Below are 26,387 nucleotides of genomic sequence, written 5' to 3'. Positions count from 1 at the left end.
TTTAACTTGCTTTCTTCTTTCTGTATTTAAATCAACGTATGGTTCCAACCATAGTTTTTGTTTGAATTCTAGGGCTCTATATATTTTTTTGAATTTAAGTCCATATTTAAGAGCTTGTTTTAATGCTCTACAACGAATAACGTATCGTTCTTTCACATAAAGTGTTGTTAAAAGTTTTTTTTGTTTTGATCCAACTAGTAGAAGCACATTAGTCTTTAGATAGAGATCAGAATACATATGTTTTGACCATGCTCATATTCTTCAGTACGAATATCACTATTAGTTGACTGTGAAATGTTTCAACGGGTGGTAACTCTATCTTAGTTAGACTATTTAAATTTTGAATATATTCATATGGAAAAACTCCTTTTCTTTTGAGTAAATTGATTTGTTTCAACGTATAATTATCTTTCTGAAATTCTCACCATACAATATCTAGCTAAGGTAAGTCACATGCTAATTTATCTAGAGATGTGGACATAAATCGAAAGCAATCGATGAAACGGAAGCTAATTCAATTGTTTGCAACTTTTTTTGTGAAGAATATGTATCGCATCCTTGTTTTCAGTGAGAACAGAGATTTTTCCTTCAAATTTTTAGCTAGTAGCAATTTCCGTTATAATAAAATGAGAGTGATATCCTGTAAAGTTATGAAATACGAATGGTATAAAAGCGGCATTTTTATAATTCAAATTGCAATGATTGTGAGCTACACCTCTAAATTTTCCTGTTTAATGACAATGATCTTGAACTCGTTTTTCTTTCTCTTGGAAATATCAATTGCAGATATGATATTTTCCCGCCATTATGAATGCCTGGTTGTTAATAAATGATAAATCCATTTCTATTACATGCAATGATAGTCGATTCGGTCAATCGATACGTTTGCGATTCGGTAGCACTCGCGATGCTAGAGCGAGCGTCTAAGAGAGAGAAAGGGCGCGCGAGAGTTCAAAGTTTGAATTAAGCCTCAGCTGTTGTGCTTTAACAAATAAAAGTTTTCCTGGGATTTTTCATATGAGCGTGAGTGATCGTCAAAGACAATTACAGCAGGAGAATTCACAGCAGCAGCATTAAGTGCAGCAACAGCTGATTCGTGAGCGAGGCAACGCAGCTGATTCGAGAGGAGCACTAGTTATTTCTCTTCAACAATTACGTCTGATCACCGTAATTGCACCGCAGGGTAGCTGCATCTCCGTTTTGCTACGTGACAAAATACTAACGAGAGAATTTTGTATATCGCAACTGTTATTTTTGTATTCGTGCCGAGCGTTAGTTTTCGCGATAGAATTTTGAATTTTCTCTCTCTCTCTCTCCTCCTGTATTATTGTAACAAGTAATTAATTTTATTCGCCGCATTATGTTATTTCGTTCCCTTTTAGCTTAACGAATCCGTCACCGATTAAATTTTAAACCGATTTCATCTAGGGGATTAGTTTGAGTAAACATTAGGTCACTCATACCTAAGATAGATCGAGTATCACAAGTCAGGTTACTTAAGGTGAGTTCAACTCTGTTGGAAAGAAGACATCGGAACGAAAGTATCAAACGTAACGGCGAATACGCGTATACTCATACGTGTTTAACGGAGTGGCAGTTAGCTCTGCATCGTGGGAATTTGTTCTTTAATAAACCCATTTTGTACCAGCTAATTCACCCCGTTACATTCATTGTTATATATTTGTTATAATTTGATCGCTAGAGACTTTAATTGCTTTATAAACCATGATGCTGGTGATTCGTCTTCATTTAATTTTTTCTATATAACTTATATATAGACTTACTATCATCATAACGGTATATTACATACGTATATCTGACACTAAAGGCTTCATGTTCTTGGAAACTGTATCTCTTAACATGGAGATTTATATTCAGATCTTCTATAGGTTTTAACAAATGATATAGGTATATAACAAATGAAACCTCCTCTTTATGTTTATATTTTTTCAATTCTAGAGGGGAATCGTCAGGTAAATTAATTTGACACTTATTTATTTTGGAATATTCAACTTCATGAGATTACAAATCTTCCTCGTTAGGAAAATAATGAAGACAACGTTCACAAAGATAAATTTTTTCAGTATGTCGAGTAATTTGACTACGAAGAAGAGCAGATAAATGTTTAATCACGTAGTGAGTTTTTAATTTGAATTTTTCATCGTCTATATATATATATATATATACATATATATAGGTGTGTTACATGTGTGTGTGTGTATGTGTGTGTGGGTACATACGTACATACGCAATACGAGGGTCGTTTGAAAAGTCCGTGAAAAGTCAGAGAGATGGCGCTACTAGTGCGTATCAAGGTTATTTTCAGTTAGTGGCATATCTTGGAAGAGCACACACTAAGTTTCAATCAGATCGGCCACTTACTTTGCGTTTTACATTGGTTTCAATCAAAGAAATCGAGTGGTTGTAAAAAAAATGGACGAAAAAGAATTTCGTGTATTGATTAAACATTACTTTTTCAAAGGCAAAACGCCTCAGGAGATTAAACAGAAGCTTGATAAACATTATGGTGATTTTGCACCTTCAATTAGAATGGTTTATAAGTGGTTTCAAAATTTTCAGTGTCCATATGAGCACAAAAGACGCTGAACGTTCTGGACGCCCTGTTGAGGTTACCACTTCAGAAATCATTGATAAAATCCATGATATGGTGATGGCTGACAGAAGAGTGAAGGTGCGTGAGATTGCTAGTACTGTAGGCATTTCGAGCGAATGGGTACATCATATTTTGCACCAACATTTGGACATGAAAAAGCTATCCGCTAGATGGGTACCGCGATTGCTCACGATTGACCAAAAACGAGATCGTGTGAAGTGTTGCAAGAATGATTTGCAGCTGTTTCAGCAAAATCCACAAGACTTTAAGCGTCGTTTCATCACTGTAAATTGAACATGGATACATCACTACACTCCTGAGACCAAAGGACAGTCTAAACAATGGGTTACCAAGGGGAAATCTGCTCTGAAAAAGGCGAAGAAAATTCCTTCGGCCGAGAAGGTTATGGCGACTGTCTTTTGAAATTCGCAAGGAAAAATCTTCATTGACTATCGGGAAAAGGGTAAAACCATTACAGGCGAATATTATTCATCATTATTGGATCGTTTGAAAACCGAGTTGCTAGAGAAACGTCCACGATTGGCCCACAAAAAAGTCCTCTTCCACCACGACAATGCGCCAGCTCACGCCTCAACAGTTATGGCCACAAAACTGATAGAGATAGAGTTCCAACTAGTTTCACATCTCCCCTATTCTCCAGACTCGGCTCCGTCGAACTACTATTTGTTCCCTAATATGAAAAAATGGCTGGCAGGGAAAAGATTTTATTCAAACGAGGAGGTGATTGCAGAAACGAATGCCTATTTTGCAGACTTTTACAAATCCTATTATTTGGAAGGGATTAACAAACTAGAGCAGCGTTGGATGAAGTGTATAAGCCTAAAAGGAGACTATGTTGAAAAATAAAAAAGATTTATTAAAAAAAATCAAGTAGTTTTTATTTTTGCACGAATTTTTCAAACGACCCTCGTATACGTTCACACACAGACACATAATATAGACACGCAATACACATAGCACACATGGCCGATTCCATCTCAAATCATACGGAGCTCCATGGGCACCCATGAGCAAACCACACCAAACTATTTTTTTGAGATTCTATGATGAAAATAAAGCGACTCGTAATTTTTTTTTTGCCTTAGACGCATATTTGATTTAATATTGAATTTTGAAAATTCACTTCTAACATTCAAAGTTAAAAAAAAATTTTGAGAGTTGGATTTCGACTTTCTACTGCTCGGTCATTATTAGTTCAAATCGGTTGAAACTTTTTTCATATTGTAGTAAAATTGAAGACCTTCAAATGTACGTGATCAAAAATGTGCATAAATGCATTTTTCAGAAGATTATGCACTTTCGCATAAAAATTGCATCCTGTAAAAATACCGATTTATCTCAAAAAGGCTATCTTTTTTTTGGCCTATTTTTTTTTTGTAGATTCGTTGTACCATCGTGTTCAAACGTATATTAGTCCGATTTCCGGTTTTTGCTTTTTTATGGAGAAAAAAAATAAAAAAAAAATTTTTTCTTCCGTGTCGAAAATTCGAATAATCTACGTAAATGTATGTTACTTCTATAAAAAAAAACTCTTCACTACTTTTCTACGGAAAAGTCGTAAAAAAGTCGTAGAAAAGTCGTCAAAAAATCGTAGAAAAATCGTAGGAAAGTCGTAAAAATACTACACATATCCAAAACCGAAAAGGCGTAAAACAGTCGTGGAAAATTTACAGAATAGTAGAAAATTAATTGAAAAATCAATTTAAATAAATAATGCTCAATAAAATAAATAATCACAATTTCTTATATTTAGTTAAATAAAAGTTTATAGCATTAACATACAAACAAATATGTAATGTAACGGGATGGATTAACTGATGCAACTTGGGTTTAATTAAGAACAATCTCCCAGGATACAGAGCAAACCGCCGCTCCGTTAATCACGTATGAGTATACGTATATTCGCCGTTACATTTGATACTTTCGCTTCAATGTCTGCTTTTCCAACAGAGTTAAACTCACCTTAAGTCACCTGACATGTAACACTTGCTTACTTTTATATGATGTCAGCGAATGCAATACTCTAACCGCGTTTCGACAATTAGGTTAAATAAATAATGTGAAGTTACCGTTGCTTGTAATTTGTTAGTTTTTTACACCTAATTCGAATTTCATAAATGTTTCTATTAATTTTACATTTATATTTATTTCACTCGGTTTTTATTCACGAATTCTTATGAACCTCTTGAGGGCGGGAAAACCATTATAGTGACTCAAAACAATTTTTTTCAAGTTAGTCTGTAAAATAAATTAGTTCTGGGATTTTTGGATATAGTGATTACGAATTTAATGTTATAAGTCAAAAATTACAAAACAACTATAAACCAACCCTAAAATAAGGGTAAACTATCCTTTTAGTGGCAAAAATAAACTTTCTATAGTAAAGAAGTGTGAATATATGTAGTTTTCTGAGGTATTTTTAAACGTTGAATCAAATCCCAAGGTCAAAATTATAAGAAAACCATAAAACACCCGAAAGTAATAACTCCCTGTGCCAAATAAAACAATTTTTCAAAGTGTCAAAATTAACATTACTCCTGAAGATGGGTAAGCTACTATATAGTGGCTCGACCATCGATCGCCACTTGACATATGAGTATTCTTCGACATTAGACATACATATTATGCGTTTTATATAGAAAATACTGAGCAATTAGAAATTCCAAATCCTATAATTTTTGTTATGTAAGCATTAAATTAATTTATTGTTGTCATTATAGAGTAGACTCGGTAATGTAGTACGTAGTGGCAATCGAGTTGACCAACGCTATCACGTGTTAATTAATATGCGCGTGTCAACCTGCCTACTCTGTCATGACCCGTCGTCACGCGGCCCGTCGCCCGTAAACAGCGCTCATTGGCTAACATTGAATTGTGATTATCTATCTTATTATAAAGAAAATATTAATTGTGCCATCTTATTCAATTTTTTTATTTTGAATCAACCTTATAGGTGTGGTTTTCTCAGGGGAAGAGTGCGAATTAAAAAAAAAACAGTTTCTTTACAGCCCCCTGAATATTGGTTGAGATCAAATAAACGCTATCGGAATTTCGGAAAATTGAAAATTGAGAGGTGAGCGGCGCCTTTGGGAGATAAAAGTTGCTGAAAGGGTGGTTTAAAAAATTGCAAAAAATAAACGAGTAGGACCATTTAATAGAGCTCCAAAAAATAAAGAAAACGAGGGGTCGTAGAGTTTCAGGGCTCAATTCTAAGGATTAAATAAAGTCTTGAAAACATCGATACACTATAAACCTGTATATGGGCTTATTGATACACCATTTTAGCATATTAGTATTGATATTAGTATTGATCTTAGTATTAATTAGTGTTGATACTTCATTATATAAGAATAAAAAAAAAGTTAAGATAAATAATATAGTTTATATAAAAACTAACTAAGCTATCTTTTCCAGAGTAATCTTTACTTTAAAAAATGTTTTACTTACCTTCAATCCTGTAATTGTTCTTATTAACACACTCGTATCAAGAATAAAGCGAATTGTAATTTTAGTTAATCATTCCCAATTCACACCATAGAATTTATACATATGCGTGGATTGCCCTTGACAAGAAAGTATAGTATGCTATACTTGTACTATTTTGATATTGCTAGATAAATAAATATTCGTTAGCAATACTGCTCGTGTATTTTTTCGATAATCCGTGCGCGAAGACTCGATTTACGCATGCTTGAGAAAGCAAGCTCGTAAATTTCGTAATTGAAACGCATGCATTTAATTTCATTTCATTCATTAGCTTGCGCTTTTTAGTTTGTTTTTGTGCATTATTTTATTATGAAAGTATCAAGATAAAAAATAACACAAAATATTTGTAAAAATAAAAAATTTTTAAAAAGGGGCGCATTCTTAAAAATCTTCAAGTGGATAGAGGCAAAGAATTCTATAATAAAAATTTTCAAAGTTTAATGAAAAAATATAAAAGAAGTCTATATTCTACTTATAGCAATCTTAAAGCATAAATTTGTGAACGTTTCAATCCAACACTCAAAAATATTATGTGGAAAAAATTCAGTTTAAGAGAAAATTATAAGTGGATTAACTTTCTCTCCGGGTTAATAGAATCTTATAATAATCAAACACATCGCATAATAAATATGAAGCTTAAAGACGTGACAAAAGAGAACGAAATGCAAGTGTTGATACGATTCTCTTACGATCAATGTCTTTTCAAAAAATCAAAATTCCGAGAAGGAGATAAAATGCGAGTGAGTAAGTCTAAACACGTTTTTGAAAAAAGGATATATGCCTAATTGGTCTACAGAAATTTTTACTATTCATCGTATTTCGAGTACTAAGCCTGTAACATATCACCTACTAGATTACCAAAAAAATCCTATTGTTAGTGATTTTTACGAACAAGAAATACAGAAAGTTGTGTATCCTGATGTCTATCTTGTAGAAAAAGTTCTCAGTAGAAGGGATAATGAAATTTTCGTAAAATGGCTTGGCTTTGACAATACTCGCAATTCTTGAATAAATAAAGAGACTATAAATCAATGAATTACCAATATAAATTTATATGTATCTAGCTTTTATTGAAATAAATAGATCTTTTTTCATTTATATATTACATGTTTTATTATTTTAAGGATGAGAGCCCCAACCTTCGCTCTTACCTGTTAAGTACTTCCATTTTATCTTCGTCACTTGTGAGTCCATCAAGACAAGTTGAAACCTGCTTTAATAAAAACACTTATAACTCATTTACCTATCCACAAAGCAAATTTGTGTAACATAAACTTTATTGAAATATAAGTAAACTCTTTATACAATTGAATAAAAAATTAAAACCTATCACATCCGCGAAGTCATATAAATAAATTATATCTTTGAATTCTTTCTGAAAGATCAATAAAAATATCGTAATGATGGATTATTGCTCTTGAAATTCGGTGTGATAAAATAAATTGGAACTCACAATAGAGTTAGAGAATAATTCGAGATTCGTCTTGCCTCGTACATATTAATAGGTAATTCTGATCTCCATACAATTCGTGATGACTCTTTTCAGGAAGTACTTCGAAGAGATTCATTCCAATGTTATTCAATATTTCAAAATTCATCTTGCTACAGGTTTAGAGATAGAGAATGTGAAGTCTTCTACTACTACTGCTATAAAACTACTACTCGATTCTTGAGACAGAATAAAGTTCTTCGAGGTTTGCTGCTCTTTTAAGACCCACTACTTTGATTTTCGAGTTAATTAATTAATGGTTTAAAAGAACTTGAAGGATGCCTGGAAAAGTATATCAAGCTAGAAGGAGCTAAAAGAAGGGATTGTTTTTACTTTATCAAGAAAGCCCCGAATTTGAATTTAAAATTTAATTTAGAATAATGAATAACTGTACATAGTGAACACGTAATAAATTTATATTTTAAATTTTAACCACATCTTTATTCTAATTTTAATTATTTTCTTAAATCCTTTTTTTTGGAGAGGTAGAAGTAATTACTTACTACTGTGGGCAAAAAGTAAGGTGAATTTGTTTGTAAAATGAAAAATCTTTATTTATTCTTCTACATCAATGTCATCCCCTTCGAAGTAATCCCCTCCCGATAAAATACACTTATGCCAACGTTTTTTCCAATCCTCGAAACATGCCAAATAGTCCCTTTCCGGTATAGCCATCAGCGCCTTCTTCGATTCAGCTCTTATCTCCTCAATCGACTCGAAACGCGTTCCCCGGAGTGGTCTCTTGAGTTTTGGGAATAGCCAGAAGTCTCATCTCCCGTAATCATGCATTTGAGCTTGTCCTGATAGTCAGAAAGCATTGTTTCACACACATCAACGCGGCGACTTTGTTGCAAGAAATTGAGCGTTTTCGGTACCAAACGAGATTTGACTTTTCGTAGGCCAAAATGGTCTTTCAAAATTGTTTTCACAGATCCTTCTGATATTCCGATCATATCAGTAAGGTCTCTAACAGTCAACTGACGATTTTCGAGCACTAATTCCTTCACTTTATTGACGTGTTGGTCATCTGTTGACGTCGATGGTCGTCCGGAGCGCTCCAAGTCATCAACACGTTCTCGACCCTCTTTGAAGTCTTTGTACCACTTATAAACATTTTTCTGCGACATGGTAGAATCACCAAAGGCCTTCCGCAACATCCTCAACGTTTCCGCAGCCGAAATTTCATTCCGCAAACAAAATTTGATGGCACTTCTTTGCTCAATTAAATCAGACATTGTAAAAATCGAAACATGCACTCTTGGTCGTTTGGTAAACACAAGCGTAAATATATTACTGATGATGACATTGACATGAAATTTGTCCCAGATGTCATTCGCAGTCCTACCAACTCAAGAAAAAAAGAACTAGCCCGAAATGTTAAGCCCGCGAAGTTTAAATTGAAAATTCACCTTACTTTTTGCCCACAGTAGTATGCGTCTTTTCCGCTGAGTTTTGACTTAGTGTAAAGGTTTCATAAGTAATGTTAGTACTGGAAGTACCCTCATAAGTGGGAGCGATGGTTAGTGCTCTCACTATTCCGGAACAAAAAAAAAATAAATAAATAAGAAAGAGAAAAGGAGGCGATTTCGGTGGCTAGAAGAAGTAAAAGAAGCTTATCCATATCAGCTATAAAAAGCAACAGGAAATCTCGCTTCTCTTCTAAGCATGTACGGTTTGCGAAGAAATTTAGAATTCAACATTTTATATACAAAGAAAAAGACTCTAAAAAAGGTATTTATGAGCAAGTCAACGACATGGTGGGCGCTTCCAAAGACGTATTGTCGAATTGAATAAGTTTATTTCACGAGCTGTGAATATTTAAAATGTGTTAGAAAATAATAAATGTGAAATGAGTGTTAGAAAATAATAAAAATTTAATAAAAGTAAGTTCCTTTATTTGAAAAACAATTCATGCGCATAATATAACATGTGACTTTTGTATTATTTATAGAAGTAGAAGACGAAGAATCTGAAGCTATTGCTAAGCTAAGCGGAGAAGCTGAAAAATCTGAAGCTGTTGTCGGATTGACTGAAGAATCTCAAGAAGCAAAAAGTGTGCTGCCAAAAGTTCAAAAGTTTTGCGATGGGAGTTTACTTCTGCGAAGCCAGAACTAGGAAAGATATCTAACATAGATAAATACCCGCATATACACGCACGCACGCAATCAGCGTAACTCATATGCACATACGAGGTGTGATCAAAAAGTAAGGTGAATTTTGAAATTTAGCGGGCTACGTCCGTTCGATCTTCGACTTTTTTATTTGGTTATGTCGGTACACTCGTCTAGAACATACGTTCCAAATTTCAGCTTTGTAGTATGTTTGGTTTGTTTGTGAGAGGCATCAAGGTTAGAAGTGTTTTGCGTGCTCCACGATTTGCTGCTGTCTAAAAACATGGATCAAAGAGTTTGCATTAAATTTTGTGTGAAAAATGGAATCAAATGTTCCAAAACACTTGAAATGCTGAAAGTGGCATACGATGAGTGTACTTTAAGCCAAAAAAATATTTACAAGTGGTATAAACTCTTCCAAAAAGGCCGAGAAGACACCGACGACGAACCTCGTTCTGGACGCCCCAGCACATCAACAACTGATGAGAATGTTGAAGAAGTGAAGAAAATAGTGTTGGGAAATCGTCGAATTACCATTAGAGAAATTGCTGATGATATTGGCATCTCATTTGGTTCGTGCCAATCAATTTTGACGAGTGTTTTAGACATGAGACGTGTGTCAGCGAAGTTTGTTCCGAAATTACTCAATTTCGACCAAAAGAAACGTCGCATGAGCATCGCCCAAGAGCTACTGAATGACGTCAACGATGATCCAGATTTCCTCAACAGGGTTATAACAGGTGACGAAACATGGGTATACGGTTATGACGTCGAGACTAAGACTCAATCGTCCCAGTGGAGGCATTCTGGATTACCAAGACCAAAAAAAGCACGCCAAGTTCGATCAAATGTAAAGGTTTTGCTTATAGTTTTCTTTGACTGCAGGGGCGTGGTGCATCATGAGTTCTTGCCACAGGGTAGAACAGTAAATAAGGAATATTACCTGCAAGTTATGCGCAATTTGCGCGAAGTAATCCGCCAGAAACGTCCGAATTTGTGGAAAAATAAAAATTGACTTTTGCACCATGATAACGCCCCTGCTCACACATCGTTGCTTGTGCGCGAATTTTTGGCTAAAACCAACACAGTAACGATGCCACAGGCACCGTATTCCCCAGATCTGGCCCCCTGTGACTTCTTCTTGTTCCCAAAACTGAAGAGGCCCATGAAAGGACGGCGTTTTGCCACGATTAAGGAGATAAAGACAGCATCGAAGGATGCACTAAACAAGATCACAAAAAATGATTTTTTGAAATGCTTTGAGGATTGGAAAAAGCGTTGGCACAAGTGCATTATATCCGAGGGGGATTACTTTGAAGGAGATAAAATAAAAATTGATGAATAAATGAATATTTTTTGAGAAAAATAAAAATTCACCTTACTTTTTGATCACACCTCGTATATTTGCACAAGTAGATACGAGCGTGAGTTTAGTCCCGATACTACCGCACTATCGACACACTCACAAGCATGCATTCTATCATGCGATTGATATGCTCAGAATTATATACAAGTATGGACCTAATAGTTTATATAATAATAGGCAAGCTTAATAGTTTAATAATAATAGACAAGCTTAATAGTTTAATAATAATAGACAAGTATTACGATATTTTTTAGCTGAGATATAAATCTTCGAATTTACGCCCTTTTTTTAATCGAAATCAGGTGTTGCATCAATTTTGTTGCGAAGTATATGTGGAAAATTAACCATATACAGTGAATCCATATTCGTGTGAGATTTTATGTATTGTAAAATTTTATCTTGTACAGTAAGTACTCGTACTATGTAATGCTACTGCTATGACATGGAAAATTAGCAGGTATACAGTAGATTACAATGTTAAAAAATTAATAGAAATGGGTAGTATCGAAAACAGAGATAGAAAGCATTCGAGGAAGATAAGTGCCGACGAAGATAAGTATATTATCCAAATATCTTTACGGAATAGATATTTATGAAACAGTGTATGAAATAATTGTTTTCACTAATGAACACATAACAAATAAAATCAGAGTATGAACTGTACATCGTAGATCCTGTAAAAAGAACTTTGTGGTCAAGTGATAGTTAAAAAAAAACTTCTGAGACCTGCAAACGTTAAAAAAAGATAAAAATGGGCAAAATAACATAAAACTTGGATAATTCATGAGTGAGAAAATTTTTATTGGAGTGATAAGTCCAAATTCGAGATTTCCGGAAGTAGGAGAAAAGATAATGTAAGAAGAAGAGTAGGTGAAAAGTTTTTAAGTTATATGTTTAGTTCCAAGCGTTAAACAGGGAGGTGGATCCATAATGATGTAGGGCTGCTTTATAAGGTCACAAGTGATCTCATAAAAATCGATGGGATTAAAAAAGAAAGAATACAAACAAATTTTACAAAATAACGTTTTGCCAACAGGAACTCGGCTTGTCGGTACTCCTTTTATTTGTCAGAATGATAATGATTTCAAGCATATCTCAAACAGCTGTAAAAATTACTTGGAAAATCTTGAAAATAAAAAGAAACTTACTGTTATGAAATGGCCACCTCAGAATCCAGATACGAACAATCTTGATTTGCTTTAGGAAAAGTTAGATCGTACAATTAGAAAAATTGTTTGTAATTTTGCTTCTGCGATATAGGTCGCTCTATAAAGTCAATGGAAAAATATATTATACAACACTCTCAATAAACTTTTACAAGGGTTCATGAAAGTTTTGATTTTTTATTATATTTTATTGTTAATAAAATATATTTTTTCGTTTTTTTAATCCGCAATAGTTTTTTGAAAGCTTTGGACTTACAGAAGACGATCATGTGAGAATTTTATAGTTGCGATAATTTTGTACTAAGATGTAAAACTTTTGTACTTTCCAGACTTTGTCCTAAGGTTGGCAAAAGCCTGTAATGGGGAGTGTACTCGAAAGGATAATGTACACAAGGCTGGAGGTGGTAGCTGGAAAACACTTGTCCGATAGGCGATTCAAATCCTGCAAAGAAAGATCGACCGTTGATGTTATAAACTTGGTAAGCAATATTGCGAAAGGTAGAATGTCAGGCGATAAATAGGAAAACGGTGGAAAGCAATACTACGCAATAGGGACATTGAATATGAAGAATACGTTGAACTCTGCGTGAAATCGAATCATGGAAGCACTTGATGGTATAGGTATTCCTAAATACCTACAAAAGATAGTAGCTAATTACTTCACTGACATAATTTTGCTGTACAACGCAGAAAAGAGACCTGAGGAATACAAAGTTAGTAGAGATGTGTTACATGCCAAATCTAAATGGGTCTAAATCGAGACGAAGAGAATTTTTAGCGTCTGTCGTCACATCAATACTAAGTTATGTTATTGCCATTTGCATAAACGCGCTGAAGCTGCAGGAATGCAAAAGAGAGATAAATCTTATCGAACGAGAAATGCTACTAAGAGTCGTTAGTGTGTTCAGAATCATCTTCAGAGACGCTACACATGTAATATCACGAATAATACTAATCGAGATCCTGGCCGAGGATAAAGTAAGTAAACCGCTAACATTTGTTACTACCTAACGTAAATGATTACTGGACGTGAATACTTCCGGCAATACTTATATAAGCTTAAGTATAGTTTAAGAATGAGGAATCTCCAAAATGCCCAAAATGTTATGGGACAGAAGAGAACGCAAGGCACATGTTTTTCATATATTCTACATTCAACACCCAACGTCGGAAGCTCGAACAGCAACGTCGAAAGAGCCATAGTGTCCAGCCATGTCGATCACGTCAGAAAATTTGATACAGCTGTACGGCGTAAAATGCAACGATGAATTTCGCCAGGGAAGTCATTGAAGAGTTACGAAAATAAGAAAAGCAGATGAGAGAAAAACAAACAGGAAGTGTAGAACGCCAGGCTATGAATAGGAAATTCTCCATATTGAAGCGAAAAGGCAGAAAAAGATGATCGGACAATGCAGTAATAAAAACACGAAAATAGTTTGTCCTCAATCTCCATTTAAGTGGTGAAATTGGAGAATCTAGGGATAAAAATGCTATCAATATAGAATGATTTTATTATATCAATTGTGGTTGTACATTGTAGAATTGAGAAATCATATCTCCATTGCCCTTACAGGGACGGTCCTGCTGAGCCTATGATGGCTGGACTTGACTATAGGCTAGTGGACTTTCGAACGATTCCTATTTTTAGCATTTTATGCACTTGCATGTGCATTTCATCCTCGACCTTTTTTGACAACGGATAATATTTTTGTTTTATGGGGTATGGGTTAGTGAGGTCTATATTACATATGATCCTTCTTGTGCACCCTAATTGTTCACAGGAGGCCTCAGGTAGCAGACTACGTACGATGTTTTCTATCTCTGCTCTTTGTTCGTTGGTGAGATCTTCGATCCCTAACGAGATCAAGGCCATTGTCTTTTTAGATTTCTCCGAAGAGAGAACTGTACACATGCTATCTTCACAGCCATCAAAAAATCAATTATTTATTTTTAGGCACAAATAAGCCGAAAGGCGCATTTGAAGTCGGCACATAGTATATATTCCGTGTCGACTTCTGTGAGAATGAAAACGTCGATAACATGTGTTACTCTTTCAATGGTGAAGGGCAATTTTATGTTACCCACGGTGTGTACGTAATAACCATCTATCGCTTTTGCCCCAGCGCCCTCATACGGATGTATGCGCCTATTTTAGGCCACAGCTATCGAGATGGCGCTCGGGCTAAGGACAGTACAGGAAGCTCCAGGGTCCTTTAAACTTGTAGTCGCCAACCTTTACTGTCAGTCACAACCTAGGCAACTTATTGATCAGGGCGATAGCCACAGTACCTCCATCGCTGGTCGGCTGTACGTCGAAAGAATTAGCCGGGGATAGTATTGACTAGCTCTCCATGTCATATCATGCTTGAGCTACCCCTGTGATGCTGCTGACATCAAAAGTCTAAGTAATAGGGAGAGCTGTATGGACCTCGTCTACTAACTGCTGTCAGCATTTTTGATTCTTCGTTTTTAATTTCCTTGGGCGAACACTCAGAATAGGTGCCCTTGGTTTACCCTGGACAACTGCATTTCCAGCAGAGAGACTTATCGCTCTCCGGGCCAGCTTCTTTGTCTTTATTTTTATCGGACTTGGGAGTAATGACAGAGACGCGATTGCCTCCCGGGAATCCTCAGCCTCTCTTTCCTCCTCGTCCACGGCCACGGTAACTACCTCGAGACGAATTGCCTATAGAGCCATTCGAAGTTCCTTTTGTTGCCATTTAGGACTTCTCGCCCGAGGTTTTTTTGTTTGCCAGCAGGGCAGGTAGCCTAATGATGCCTAGTTTCTTGGCCTTTTTGTCGAATAGTTTCGTTATGAGTTTCTCCAGCTCGGCTTTGTTGACTCGTGAAGCTTTCTCGCTCAGGAATGACAAACCCACGGGCTTGGCCTTGACTAGCTTGGACGTGGCTTGGTCCCTCGAAGGAGGCGGTTTCACTGGCTTAGTTCGTCATCTTTAGCCTGTTGGATTCAAGCCAGTCTGTTAGATTGCAGCTCCACGTCGGTTAGATTGTCCCTAAAGTAATTTAATCTTTTCTTGAGTGAATGACGCATGTTGTCAATTATGAGCTTTTTTTGGCCCTGAACGCTCTATAGCGGATCCATCCTTTTCAGAATGGTAAGTAGCTAAACGGCATACTCAAGTACAGTCTCATTGGCACCTTGCATACGCAGGTGAGCCTCCACTGTCATAATACGTTTGTTTCTTTTAAACTTGCTATAAGCGTTAGAAGCAGCTTCTTTGAATTCGCTAAACGTAGACCACGCAGGCCTTAAGGCGCGATACCAAAAGAGAGCTGACTTTTAAATAAAGGGGTCATGAAATCTAGCAATTCTTCTTCCGCTACTCAATCTAGTCGTCGATTTTCCTCGACACTTTTTAAAAACTCCTTTCAACTAAGGCCGTCGCCTTCGAAAAATTTTATTTCCATTCTCTAACTGTCTTTTCTAAGTTTTTGCTGGGAAGAAAGTGAGACGAGGTATTAAATGACGTTACATTTGTGCCAGTCACTTGATTAGCCGTAGACAATACCCTTTGATCCTTGCTGTATCGTCGACACTGGTGTTGCACTAGACAAGCCTCCTATTCTCCAGTACGAGCTTACGGGAGTGAGCGAGTTTGCGAAGTAAACCATAGGGCCGAGTGATAAAGTGGTTCGATACATTGTAATAATTTAGCTCGAATGTACCTGCAAACTATACAATTTTATTCCGGATAGCTTCTTGACGAGCTTCTTCTGAATCTTGTTAATGAGTCGTGGTCACTACCATTTTCAACTGCTCTTGCAGTTCTTTGTTGAGTAAATTTATACTTTCTTTTTCTTTTTGTAATTTGGCTAGATTGACCTGCAATCCAGCGCTATTTTGATAGTGAATGGCCAGTACCTGCAAAGATTCTTTTTCTCATTGATATACTACTACTTGTGCCGAGAATCATGCATACCATTGTTTGGTATCGGCTTCTTTTTGCCAACTTCTATTTAGCTCGCTTGAAATAGCCTGGGAGACTTATGAAAATGAGAGAAAAGATAAGCAGCTCGTTGCGGGCGTACATAAACCATTCAAAGACTTGCGCGATCATCGGGAATTACGGTAAAAGCAGGCCCGCGAAGAGTGTCGTGCATTTCGCTACAGTAATTACATCTTACATATAAATTATTATGATGAGCGCGTACAAGTTCGCAGGGAAAAGGGGAAAACAATCAGACGTGAATAAAAAACAGTGTTTGTACGTAAAGAAAAAAATTTATAGTAAACATAAACGAAATACAGTGAAGCGACAAAGAGAGAAGGAAACAAGCATGAAAGAGCTAGAACAAAAAAGTACTTACAAATGATAGCCGGGCCCTTGTACATGGATAACCGTTATACAGTGACGTTTACTCGTCACGAGCCAAAGCCTTGTAGCTGGTGCAATAATTAATAGGCAGTGGCCTTGTCTTATCGCACCGATATAAAAGTACACGCATGAATGTTACTCTCTCGCACACACAATTCCTACATTCCTCTACGCGAGGGTTTCGGCAAGGTCGCGCACACATAACTAGCAGCGCAGGATGATTTATCAGAAGGGCTGAGTTTAAGGAAACGACCAAAGCTACAGAGCGCGTGAATACATGCATACCGGACGAAAGCCATGAGCTAATTCCTGCTGCCGGCTCTCCCTCTTTCGCTTCTTGCGTGGCACGCGACACTCGCTCATACGCGCATCACTCATCCATAACCGAGTGTCTCTCCGTGGCTCGCGCATGAAGTTGCTCTTTCTCTTACCTTATTATCGTCTACTGCTTCTGTGACACTAGGTAAACATATTTAATTATAAGTGGTAATAATAATATGGAGAGAGAAACGTAACAGGATAAATCTTGTTATAATTTAAATTCTTATACTACCAGGAAAAATTGATTTATTTATCATCACAGGAGGGTACAATTTAAAATTTTTTTTAATTTGATATAAATTACCAGATACAGTTGTTTTTTCTTTGGAACTGCAACATTGTCTGGCCAAAAGAATAGATTTTTAAAAGGTTCGTTTTCTGACTTTTATCCGCTTTTCAGATGGATACAAAGTGCAAAATAATTGTTTTCCACTGATATAATTAGTTTCAAATCGCTTACTTTTTTTCCCGCATAATTTTAGTATTTTTGCGCCAGAATAAAAATTTTCAAATACTTTTACGCTAGAATCATAATTTTCTACCGCATATGCGCTAACAGCACTTACATGTATCAGACTGTTCTACAAAAATGTTATTTTTCTTGGTAAATAGGAAGAATACGAAAAGAAAATTTTGCAAATTTTGTATGATACAAATTGAAATAAAGTAATTTATTAAAATTTTTTTATGAAAATCCAGCATTTTTCTGGCAGGATCGTAGATTCTATAAATTAATTTTTTTCACTTTGCAGATGGTACATTAAGAAGACATTCATAATATTTTACCATCAATTTCCACGATTTTTCCGCTGACAAGAGAAATTTTTCGCGTCGTGATAGACAAGTAATTGAAATTGTCGAAGTAGACTGTGAAAATCGTTTTTTTCTTAATATCTTGGGGAGCACAAGTACTAATTCCAAAAAAGCAGTTTTCGGCGGTATAAATTACAGTCGAACCTACGACACTGCACGCTTTCGGGAGTAGCCGACCCAAGGCACTGCATGCTGGCGGTAGCCAATCACAGCGCTGGGCCAGGTACGGGCATATGTAGCACTAAAAGAGGCCCAAAAAAATTTTCGCGCAATTGTTCGTAGTTGTTTAATTAAGCAGGATAATTTTTTTATTAAATAGAACAATATTGGATTTTGTCGGCATTAAAATAATTCAATTAAAATTACTTTTTTTAATTTTAATAAAAAAGTTAAGAGGGCCCCCGCGGTGAGTGGGCTACTAGTAATGGTACTGTGCAGCGTGCAGTTTCTAGGGTATAGAGGCGCGCAGTGACTCGGGCAATGCAGTGCCGAAGGGTGCAGTACCGTAGGTTCGACTGTAAGATAAAGCTAATGGTACATTTTTTTGCATCAATTCTGCCTCGAAAACTTGATATTATAACCTTTTCTCATTTATAAACAGTTGATATGTTTAAAAATCTTGATAGACTGATTCTTTTACAGATATGGTCATCAGAGAATGTTTGGAAGTCTAGGATGGGGTCTAGCCATGTTTTTTGTTGGAATAGCATTAGATCACAGTACTGCATTTCCAGATCATCCTTGTGGCCCTGATCCGAAAGAAAAAAATTATACTATTTGTTTTGCAATATTTAGTGTTTTGATGGGGGCTGCCCTAATTACGGCAACTCAAATTAATTTTAAATATGATCCGATTGTCTTGGAACCAGTAAGTATCGACTTTTTTAAAACTTATTTTTAAAAACTTTTGACTATGTATAAATTAATTTAGGAAGTAAAGAAAGTTTCGACAGAATTAACAAAAGAAGAACAGTTACAAAATCAATTATCTCAACAATTGAATCTTCCAAGTTTACAAAATTCATTAGTAGATACTACGAGTTCTAAGCCGCAATCTCTAGAAGGAAAAGTGAGTATAGTTGATAGATTGTTACAAAATTGTAGAAGCTAATGCATATATGTGAATTATGTATACCACACTGCAATGAAATCCTGTACGAATATAAATATAACCACTAAAGTTAAATTTACCAAAGATTTCTAAATTATAGACAGAGATTCCCTTCTTCATATTTTGTATTCTATATTCTCTTCGGAATAGATAAAATATAAAAAAATAAAACAGCCTGGACGTTAATGATTTTTTATGTTACTTAATTTAGACCAGATGAAAATGGCTTTTATATGATCTAAAAATAATACCTGCATAGGTTTTAGGTCCAAAAAATGTTATCTTCGCGTGCTATAATGCACCTGAAGTTTGCTATAGTTTTTAAATGTATAAAACAGTCTGAATCATTCATTCCTTATACATTCCAACCAGTGTGGAGTTTCGATAGTTTACCTCGAGAAAAAAAGGGCCCTGAGCTCCGAGTGTGCAGCTAATTTCAGTGCGTACACCAAAGAGCTCTTTCCTATTCCGCTCGTTCCACCATCCCAGTCATTAACATTATATACTCATGTCAAATGCAAGCTTTTGCATTTTAATTTTTGTTAAGTAAAAAATAAAATACAACAGAATGGGCTAAATTTAAATATTTAAATGTATTTTGCATGTATAATGATAGAACCAATAAGAAAAATACTATAGCACTTTTTCAATTCGAAATTTTACATTTGTTTTCACATAGTAATATTAAAATTCTAATTTGTCATTATTATAACTATAAAATGTAATGTTTTGATTGCAATTAAAACTTAAAAAGTAGTTTTAAGCTATAATATAACAATATAATTTTTACTTTAATATATTTTAGACTACAAAAAATATATACGAATTGAAAATAACATTACTAAAGGAAATATTAATATTAGGAATAAGAAGTAATTATATATTGTAACAGGCTGTCGCCTAGCCTATAATCTCTAAAATTGCCCTTATTATAACTAGACGAAGCCTTGTTATCTATGTGCTCAAAGCACAGTAACCTACCTTGCCTCGGAGTGCGCCTGCGCAGAGTCTCTTCGCTGTTCCGAGTTGGGTTCCCCCAACTCACCGCTTGGCGGCGCTGTCGCCCCTTGCTAGTAGCGCTCGTGCGGCCGCCGCTGGAACCTAAGTCGTCGACTCGCGTCTATCGATAATCGCACGATTCGTGCTACGCAACCGGCGAATTCGAATCCCCTGAAAATAAACACTGGGGCGACCTCCGGACAAAGGAAAGACTAAATAACGACTATTTAACTCGAAAGTAACGATCAACATGCACTTTATTGATGCAATTTAACTACACGGGAGTTTTGCCGAGAGACTTTCGCACGCTCGCGTGAATGACAAGACACGCTGTTTGAGAGAGAGAGAAAAAAACGCGATTACCGCGAACTACCTGCTCGCGCGCAACAAACAAATTCTTCGCGCTCGCCGCGCGGATTCGCACGCAAGTGATAACAACGATTAACAATGGGAAGAAGGTGCACCTACCGCGATATCGATGAGGATACGGTGGCCGACCGTATCCGAACAACAAGTTGCTAGACGCCGCTACGATGCTCGCTGTGCCGCCTCGTAACTGTTGTCGCTGTTGTTGTTGCTGCTACTGATGTTGTTGCTATTGCTGCCGCTGCTGTTGCTGCTACTGCAGTTGTTGCTATTAGCACACCCACGCACTCAAGTTCTCAATGTCAATGGCAAACACACGAAACTTGAACGGCTCGGGAAAACGGAGGTTAGATCGGCACGAACTGACTGAGTGGCACAGTCATACTGCCGGTCGGAGCCTCCCCTCCCGGTCATTGCCCCTTACGCGCTCTCTCTCTCTCGCGAACCGAACGCGGCTCCTCTCGCTTAGCCGCTCGTTAACCTCGCGCGAGTCTTACGATTTTCGGTAATCGTTGCAATATATATATATATAAATCAATGGTTTATTTAATAATAACAAAAGCATTATCTTTTAAATGCAGATACATCTTAACATGAGAAAAACGTCGATATTAAATCAATGTAACAAAATTGTTGATACAATTAGTGCTTCAATAACATCAATTAATTTATATAATATATTATTATATATTATATATAGTATATTATTATATATTATATTGTAACGGTTGTTGATTTCTTCGTAGATGAATCGTCGTCCGCTAACAAGATTTCTGTCACAGCTATTTCCCTCTTTTGGCTAGCTCTGTGCTGGACGCTCAGCCTGAAAACGAGCGCGAAAGCACGAAACAACAAAGAAGGGAGATGGTTGTAGATTCTCAGAAAACGTTGCGAAGGAGAAGGGAACGTAGAGAAAATCTGGTATTGTCGAATAAATTCGCCGTCTTACTCAATACAATCAGAGCGGATTTTATTCGTTATTTGTTTACACACTAGCGCGCATTTCGCATTGACCGAGCGATTCGCGGCGCATGGTCTCCTTAAACGTACGCGCGAGAGAGAGACGGGTGATACGATTTCGGTCGGCGCGCAGCCCGCACAGTCTTCCGCACGCAAATATTACAATATCTAGGTGGACTTACGCGAGCGAACGCTGCTGCAGACAGCTTCGCCTTATAATCCAAGTTTAATCTCGCGAAGGTCGTCGCCCAAGATCGTCGAAGTCAGGCGAACTATGGTTTAATCCTTGTTTACTGTGGGCGACGATTCGCGACGAGCCGGATTCCCTTGCTCGGATGGTGTCTCCCAATCCGATCACTTTGACGCGATAGCCGCCGCTGGACACCAACCTCAATCACCACACTTCCTCTTCGCGATAATTGTTACACCTTACTCGATTTCTTCACGCACACGAAATGACAAAAAAAAGAGATAGAAAGACAATGGAACCTCGAACGCGTGCTATCCGCTTGCCGGTCTCACGTGTACTCTCACGAGCCCGCGTGTCGTAGCTATCTCTCTCTCTCTTTCTCGCTGCGCGGGTCTTTTGCGCATGGCGCGCTATTTCAAATTCCGCTCATCTACCCCTTAACGAGCCTACTCGTTACAATATATAATATATTATTATATATTATATATAATATATTATTATATATTGAATATAATATATTATTATATATTGAATATAATATATTATTATATTTCAAAGTAATGCTTTACATTTACGTTTATTTATCGCAATGATTTTTCGATGTTTCATTAATAAAAAAAATTAATTTTACAAGACAGATTTGTTATACTTTTTGTTTTAATTTGCTATCGTGATGTGCATTCATGAAAAAACTAGAGGTTTTAAATGAAAATTTCTTAAAAGCAAATGTGCATAGTTACGAAAAATTAATAAAAATAATAACAACAATAAATTAACTTGGACTAGTCAATGAAATAAATTTGTTTACTAATATAAAGCTATGTTTTATTATTTAAATTATATAACTATTGAATAACAACTCGATTAGATAAGTACCTATAGTTTCATATTATTTATATTTTTTATATAACAAAATAGATAGTAACATTATAAATAAATTGCGGAAAAAAAATTATGAATCTTAAACTTTTAATTTAAATTTAATATGTATATTTAAACCATAAATTACTCTGAATGTCTGTTGAAACAAAACGAACGTTTTTCGGTAAATTCATGAAACCAAGTTGATTAACGATACGTTATATTGCGAATTCGGCGATGTTCAAATAAAAACTACAATAAATATTTTATGAGGATTAGTGAGTAAAAAATTGAAATTTATTCTATTAGTTTAAATATGATATTTACCGCTCAATTTAATAACTTTCAGCTGCTTGTCTTGAATTTGATACAATAATTCAACTTATTGTACTTGAAGAAGCTCCACTAAAGTAGTGTTCCTTTAACCAGTGACTGATTATAACATTCTCGCTCCAATGTAATTTTCATGAAAAATACAATTAGTGTTAATTATAAAAAATGTACGTAATATTTGTAGTTAATAGTAATGTAAATACTATACAAAATGAGTTGTTCATAATTTTTAATAAATAAAAATATACATGAACAACTTGATGAAAAATTCCTATGAAAGAATATTGCTAAATGTAAAATATATATTGTAGTTATATGAATAGTTAATCGAAATTACCTGACAATTCCTATCATATATCACCTGAAAATTATTCAGTAACAAAAATATCGTTAGCGACATTCATTTTTCTACAACATTTTATCAAATCAAATAAAGAGTCCTATTTAAAATAAACTAACTGGATATTATCATTTTAATAGATTCAATAATGTCAGTTAATACAATTTACATTTATACGATTAATATAATTATATTTTTTTACAACATAAAGGTATAGTAATTTTCCTTTTAAAATTCATTTTCTTATGTCAATTGTAATTGATTAAATTAAATTTAGGCAATATTGAAAGAAGTATTTCTATATTATATGAGTGATTTCATTTTAGTTGAAACTAACTTTACTCCGTAATTAAATTCGACATAAACACTCATGAGATCTATCATATTCGTTTAATTGTTTGGTGGCTTTGCAATTATACAATTCATTATATCTTCTACTACGTGATTATTGCAGACAACAATAATACGCTCAATTATTCGATTTGTCCAATGAATATAATTATGTGAAAATTCTAAAATAAAATTCATCATAATTGTTCATTTTTTAATCAAACAATATATTATTCAATGTAGAGCAACGAAATTTGAACATATTATAAGTAATAAAATTTGTTACATAAAATTAGTGTATAAATTAATATAAACCTTGGAAATACGAGCATCGGTAAGTGGTTATCCATTCCAATCATTGAATATTATTTATATCGACTAAATATCCACCAGATAGGTGTTCTCCAAGTGTAAGTCCTATATTTTCCTATCGCTGAAAAGTAATATAACAATAATGCAATATTTATTCATAGAATATTTAATAAAATATTGTTAAGCAGGACAGCACAATAATACTACTCAATCTATTTCATTCTCTCACATTCTAGTTAAACATTAAAACTAAAAAAACTACATTAAAATTAATTTTCTCTTTCTCTCTCACACACACATTTTCTCAATCTACCACATTTGCGTAAATTTTATTTTATGACTTATATGATACTGTTACGTGACGCTTCATTGTATTAATTTTTATTTTGTCAAATAATATTTCGGACCCGAGATTTCCGTTCGGACATAGTATAATCAGCAGTATTCGTGTGCGCGACTCGGTGGAAACGTGCGGCAGAGGCTGATTCACGCTGCGCCAGCATGCTGCGACGGCATGCTTCGGTCAGCGTGCTTAGCTAGGTAAGACGAGCCGATACGAAAAGCGTAAACGTTTAAAGTATATGTGCGAGAGAGAGACGGTATGCTCGGGACAAAGGCTATAAAGTAAACCAGCGAAAGCAGAGCAGTAAAATTCAGTTAGTTAGGAGCGAGCGCTCAACCAAGAAGCCTGCATTTTCCTACTAAAGAGTTTTGAGAATATAATTGTTCAAGTTGCGATTAAGTGTCGAATTCAAGTGTTTTAATAATTTCGTGTAAACGAAATCATAGGAATTATTATTTTATTGCGTGTTGGTACACTATTGGATAAAAATACATAAAACCACGAAAATCATAGGAATTATCATTTTGTTGCGTGTTGGTACACTATCGGATAAAAATATATTGGACCAGTTGATCTGATCAGATACAAAGAAAAAGAATATATTGGACATATCACAAACCGAACAATATTTTGGACCTAGACGACAGAGTGAGTACTTTTGGGCTCTATTTTCGATAAGCTGAAATCTCTTCCTTATTGTTTTTTTTATTATCTCTCTCTCTTCGCTCTAATACTACTAAGCATAATCAAGGTTCCCCTTTCGGTGAATCCACGTGATTGCGTACCGGGACCAAGTGTGTAAACACCACTGACCGCGCAAATTAAAATACTTATTTAATAAATCGCGAACTAGATAGTAGCACGATATTGTTACTAGACGTGTTATCTGATGTATCAAAATATATATAAATCTATCCAACGTACCCGTGTAAGTTCATTTTAATAAACAAGGGAGCCCCCCCCTTTTCTTTTCCATTACTCTCGCTTACCGCTCGTGCAGACGAACCTCGCATATTATCGGCAAAAACGCGATTCATTCGCTGACACGGTCGAGGTACCGTACTGAAGGTTTAATTCGCCCGAGTCAGGACCACTCGGAGCTAAAAACGGTCTAACACGTGCCCGTTTTGAAGAGACATCAAAACTGGCACGTAACAAATGGTAGCAGAGCGTGGTTAGTGCCTTCGATTAGTTGCCGTTGAATAACCATATAAATTTATTTAAATGTTGGGTAGCATGAGTATTAATGTAATTAGAATATATGTATTATAGTTTATTAGAATATATTCATTAGTGTGCAATATATATAATTATGTAATACTATATGTATTACATAGTGTTAATATATTGACGCGTATTAATTAATATTAATTCATATTGATTAATCTGTCGTCTTTTTCATCGTTATTAATATTAAATTTTTTTTTTTCCCCTTTCCTCTCTCTCATATCTTGAAACGCGATACGGGCAATAGGACGCTCGTTTTTGAGCGAGCTAAAGCCACGCCGGAGACGCGGGAAAATTTTTTTTTCTCACACGGAATTCGTCGGAGTTTCGTTTTCAATCGCGTAAGCGTAATCAGAGTGTTCGCACCTGAAACCGGGTGGGCCTCCTTATCCACTCCCACATTTTGTGATTGGTTGGCAGAATGGCATTAGCAACGTGATCCTTCGCTTATAAATGTTTGAAAGTGAAAATGCGGGTTAGAAAATTCCCTTGATTTATGGACGATCGTTTATAATTTTGACATGCGGGTCAGCGAAATATTTTATTTCTTTTTTTTTTCTGCTGTAATAGGGGACTGACCCTTGGCATTGTCCCGTGTCGTTCGGCTATTAAAATTTCCCTTAATTATTTTTGTGTTTACTTTTGCTACTAAAAGTATTTATTAATATAAGAATAATATCTTTATTAGGAATAATATTTTATTAATATAATTTATTTATTGACTAATGAAACAATGTAAATTAATTATTAAAACAGAAACTTATAAATAAATATAACGGATCATTGCTGATCGAGGATAATAAATGTTGTTTTTTTAATGATTGTTGTTCGAATGAATCATTAACTGCTAATTATAATTAATCAATAATTATAATTGGTATTTTGTTAATGCAATGATTATTTGAATAAATTATAATCGTTGTATTATCAGCTTTATCCATTTATTATTGATTAATTAATAAAATAAATAAAATAAATAAAAAAAAATATATAAAAAAATTTAAAATAATAAAATTTAAAATAATAAAATAAAAGAAGAAAAATATAGGACCTAGGACCTAGACCATAACGAAATGGAGTCGGCAACCCTCCAGTTATTGACTAATATGTCAGCAAGTTTTACTTTGCAAAGTATTGTGCAAGGAATCACGGAATTCGACGGGAAAAATGTTCCCCTAAAGGACTTTATTCAGGACATCCGCAACGGAAAGGCACTTATAGCTGATACACAAGAAGCAAATTTTATTCGCTTGATTATAGCGAAATTAAAGGGACCAGCGAGAGATTGCAT

The 26,387-nt window shown here is 35.3% G+C and overlaps 1 protein-coding gene across 1 annotated transcript in view; it reads left to right on the top strand.

The window, feature by feature from the left end:
* LOC131672542 (major facilitator superfamily domain-containing protein 6) overlaps positions 1 to 26,387 on the top strand; it is a 671,294-nt gene that overhangs the window by 384,501 nt on the left and 260,406 nt on the right. Inside the window, exons 5-6 of the mRNA XM_058949841.1 lie at positions 18,367 to 18,592; positions 18,656 to 18,793. Coding sequence (XP_058805824.1) covers positions 18,367 to 18,592; positions 18,656 to 18,793 — 364 coding nt within the window. The remainder of the gene's footprint in view (positions 1 to 18,366; positions 18,593 to 18,655; positions 18,794 to 26,387) is intronic.

This window comes from Phymastichus coffea, unplaced genomic scaffold, assembly GCF_024137745.1.
Source record: "Phymastichus coffea isolate CEN01 unplaced genomic scaffold, Cenicafe_Pcof_1.1 PCOF00012, whole genome shotgun sequence".
Taxonomy (NCBI): Eukaryota; Metazoa; Arthropoda; class Insecta; order Hymenoptera; family Eulophidae; genus Phymastichus; species Phymastichus coffea.
Note: the sequence above shows the minus strand (reverse complement) of the source record. Positions and strands in the feature narration are given on the sequence as shown.